This window comes from Rhinopithecus bieti, unplaced genomic scaffold (genome assembly GCF_001698545.2).
Source record: "Rhinopithecus bieti isolate Rb0 unplaced genomic scaffold, ASM169854v2 scaffold_76, whole genome shotgun sequence".
NCBI classification, from domain to species: domain Eukaryota; kingdom Metazoa; phylum Chordata; class Mammalia; order Primates; family Cercopithecidae; genus Rhinopithecus; species Rhinopithecus bieti.
Window position 1 is genome coordinate 3,177,920 of NW_016803343.1, and position 3,460 is coordinate 3,181,379.

The 3,460-nt window shown below is 39.7% G+C and overlaps 1 protein-coding gene across 2 annotated transcripts in view; it reads left to right on the forward strand.

Moving 5' to 3' along the window:
* MRPL47 (mitochondrial ribosomal protein L47) overlaps positions 1-3,460 on the forward strand; it is an 18,894-nt gene that overhangs the window by 10,381 nt on the left and 5,053 nt on the right. For both annotated transcript variants that reach the window (XM_017877166.1, XM_017877176.1), the window contains 2 exons: positions 630-760; positions 2,145-2,240. In XM_017877166.1, the coding sequence (XP_017732655.1) occupies positions 630-760; positions 2,145-2,240 (227 nt within the window). The remainder of the gene's footprint in view (positions 1-629; positions 761-2,144; positions 2,241-3,460) is intronic.

The window sequence follows — 3,460 nt, forward strand, 5'->3', positions numbered from 1 at the left end:
AAAAAAAAAAAAAAAAAAAAAAAAAACATATATATAACTCTGCCAATGTATACAGTGTAAAACAATAGAAATCTTAAAGAGGTAAAAATAAATAGAAGTTTAATAGTATCATCTTGCATCTTGATAAATCTTTGGAGATTCTTATCTGGATGGACTGCTATTCCTTTCCTTGTAGTAGCAACAGCTACCAAGCAGGCCACAATATCTGTGTCTGCATGTCAGGGACACAGTGATTAGTTGAGACCAGAACATGTCTTTTTTAATATAATAAAAATAGCAAATTGTTGTCACTTCTTATTAGCTCATTGAGTTTTGAAATAACATGAATCAAATTGGGTCTCCAAAAAGAATCTATATAAGTATATCTCACTCCAAACAGAACTAATATGTGGAAATAGATTTGTAGTTAAATAAAACTATAAACTTTTAAAAATATATAGAAAGTGGTAATCTAGACACCCATGTAGACATACTTGTGCCAAAAAGATTTTTAGGAAATACTTAACAGAGTGATTCTTTGGCATAAATATTCATCGTAAGTTTTCTGTAGCAGAGTGTTTATACATTCTCTTTTTTGGAATTTTGTAGTAGGTGATTGTTGAAATTGTATCTTTCTATTCTCTTTTCAGGTAGTAGATTCCATGGATGCATTAGATAAAGTTGTCCAGGAAAGAGAAGATGCCCTAAGGCTTCTTCAGACTGGTCAAGAAAGAGCTAGACCTGGTGCTTGGAGAAGAGACATCTTTGGAAGAATCATCTGGTAGGTAGTTACACTGTGGCTCTTCTAAGATGAGAATGGAAATCCATGCCTCATTCCCCTGTCCAATATCTTTAAAAAAAAAAAAAAAAAAAAAACTTGCACCATATGAGATATATTAGTGATATGTCTAATAAAAGAAGAGGCCCCACGCTCCTTTGCACTTTAACGAAGGGGGATATGAATGAAGGTAGCTTTAGCTGGTAAAACGAGCCCAGACATCCCATTCCCATGATTCAGTTACCTATAAGTCTTTATTGTAGTGGTTCGTAGTCTTATATGAATCACAAGGCCTTTTGAGACTTTGATGAAAGTTATGGATCGTTTCCTCAGAAGAATGTACATGCACACGTATCACTTCAGAAGGTATAAAATCCATGAAGCTGGCCAGGCGCGGTGGCTCAAGCCTGTAATCCCAGCACTTTGGGAGGCCGAGACGGGCGGATCACGAGGTCAGGAGATTGAGACCATCCTGGCTAACACAGTGAAACCCCGTCTCTACTAAAAAATAAAAAAAACTAGCCGGGTGAGGTGGCGGGCGCCTGTAGTCCCAGCTACTCCTGAGGCTGAGGCAGGAGAATGGCGTAAACCCGGGAGGCGGAGCTTGCATTGAGCTGAGATCCAGCCACTGCACTCCAGCCCGGGCGACAGAGTGAGACTCTGTCTCAAAAAAAAAAAAAAAAATCCATGAAGCTAACTTCAGGACACACACCTGCCCTCTTTGCCCATTGAGAACCTGGAACTATTTTTTTTAAGTCTCAGGGAATGTCACATGAACCAGTTTCAGTTTGCTCCCATTGCCATCAGGATAAACTCTAGGACAAGTTATGAAATAGTTTATTAAAAAAAAAAAAAGAGAGAGAGAGAAATAGTTTATTTTTTATACCTCCTTGTTTCTTCTACATTCATATCCCAGAGTCTTGTCGGCCTTTGGGAAAGGATCTGATATTCAGCATTCATGCTGAGGTGTTAAGTAACTGAGAAGACCTGGTGTAAATAAATCTCCTTCAGTGGGAAGGCTCTTCAACCCAAAGGTAAATAAACTTCCGCTCAGAAGGAGGTTTATTTACCTTTGGGCTGAACAACCAAGATGAAGCATCATTAGACTTTTAAATGTAGGCAGAATGGGGAAGGCCTTTTGGTTAGAGACCTTCCCTGTACTCTTGACATTATACCACTTAACTCATAACTCATTTGGTAGGTTCTTTCAATGGGGTTTAAGTCCAACACAGAAAAGAGAGAAATTGCCAAAACATCTCACTAAAACGTTTATCTGTTTTATTTTCTACTAATTTTTATTTGGACTAACCCATTTGAGGTAAATTAGGAAAGTGAAAATGTATTAAATGTTTTCTTTAAGGCAAATTACTTTTTGCTTTATTGGCAGGCACAAGTTCAAGCAGTGGGTTATACCTTGGCACCTAAATAAAAGATACAATAGGAAACGATTCTTTGCCATGCCTTATGTGGACCATTTTCTCAGGTGAGCACAAGTACCCTTAATAAAACATATTATCTTTATACCAGATGACATAAAGAAAGCTTAAGCTTTCTTTAAATTTTAATTTCTGTTATTACGTATTTTTAAAAATAGAAAAGTCAGGCCAGGCGTGGTGGCTTACACCTGTAATCCCAGCATTTTGGGAAGCCTAGGTGGGTGGATCACGATGTCAGGCGATCGAGACCATCCCAGCTAACACAGTGAAACCCCGTGTCTACTAAATATACAAAAAATTAGCTGGGCATGATGGCAGACACCTGTACTCCCAGCTACTCGGGAGGCTGAGGCAGGAGAATGGTGTGAACCCGGGAGGCAGAGCTTGCAGTGAGCAGAGATCGTGCCACTGCACTCCAGCCTGGGTGACAGAGTGAAACTCCGTCTCAAAAAAAGAAAAAAAAATAGGAAAGTCAGGTAAAAAAGAAAATTGAAGTCACATATAAGCTCCCTATCAGAAATAGCCACAGTCAGCCAAGTGCGGTGGCTCACACCTGTAATCCCAGCACTTTGGGAGGCCAAGGCAGGCGGATCAGTTGAGGTCAGGAGTTTGAGACCAGCCTGGCCAACGTGATGAAAGTCTGTCTCTACTAAAAATACAAAAATTAGCCAGCCGTGGTAGCATGCGCCTGTAATCTCAGCTACTTAGGAGGCTGAGGCATGAGAACTGATCGAACCTAGGAGGTGGAGGTTGCAGTGAGCTGAGATTGCACCACTGCACTCCAGCCCGGGTGACAGAGTGAGATTCAGTCTCAAAAAACAGAAAAAAAAAAAAAAAAAAAAAAAGAAACTAGAGACTCAGAGAGGTTAGGAAAGTTGTCTATGGATTGAGAATGAACCCTAAGACTGACTCTAATACAAGCAAGAGAGAACCAGAGAGAGCAGTCACCAAAGCATTTGATCACCATACTTTTGTAGATGATGGCTCGTATCCGATTTCCTACACAAATACTTTCTTTTATAGGTCTTTGGGGGCCAAAACTTATTCATATTTATAAACCTTAAGTTATCTTCTTACACTGCTTGATCTGGTAATATGCTAGGAGCTATGGATAGACCAAGACACAGAGCTAGGCTGGGCATGATGACTCACACCTATAATCTCAGCACTTTGGAAGGCTGAGGGAAGAGGATGGCTTGAGTTTAGGAGTTCAAGACTAGCCTAGGAAACATCATGACACACTGTTTCTATTGAAAAAAAAAAAAAA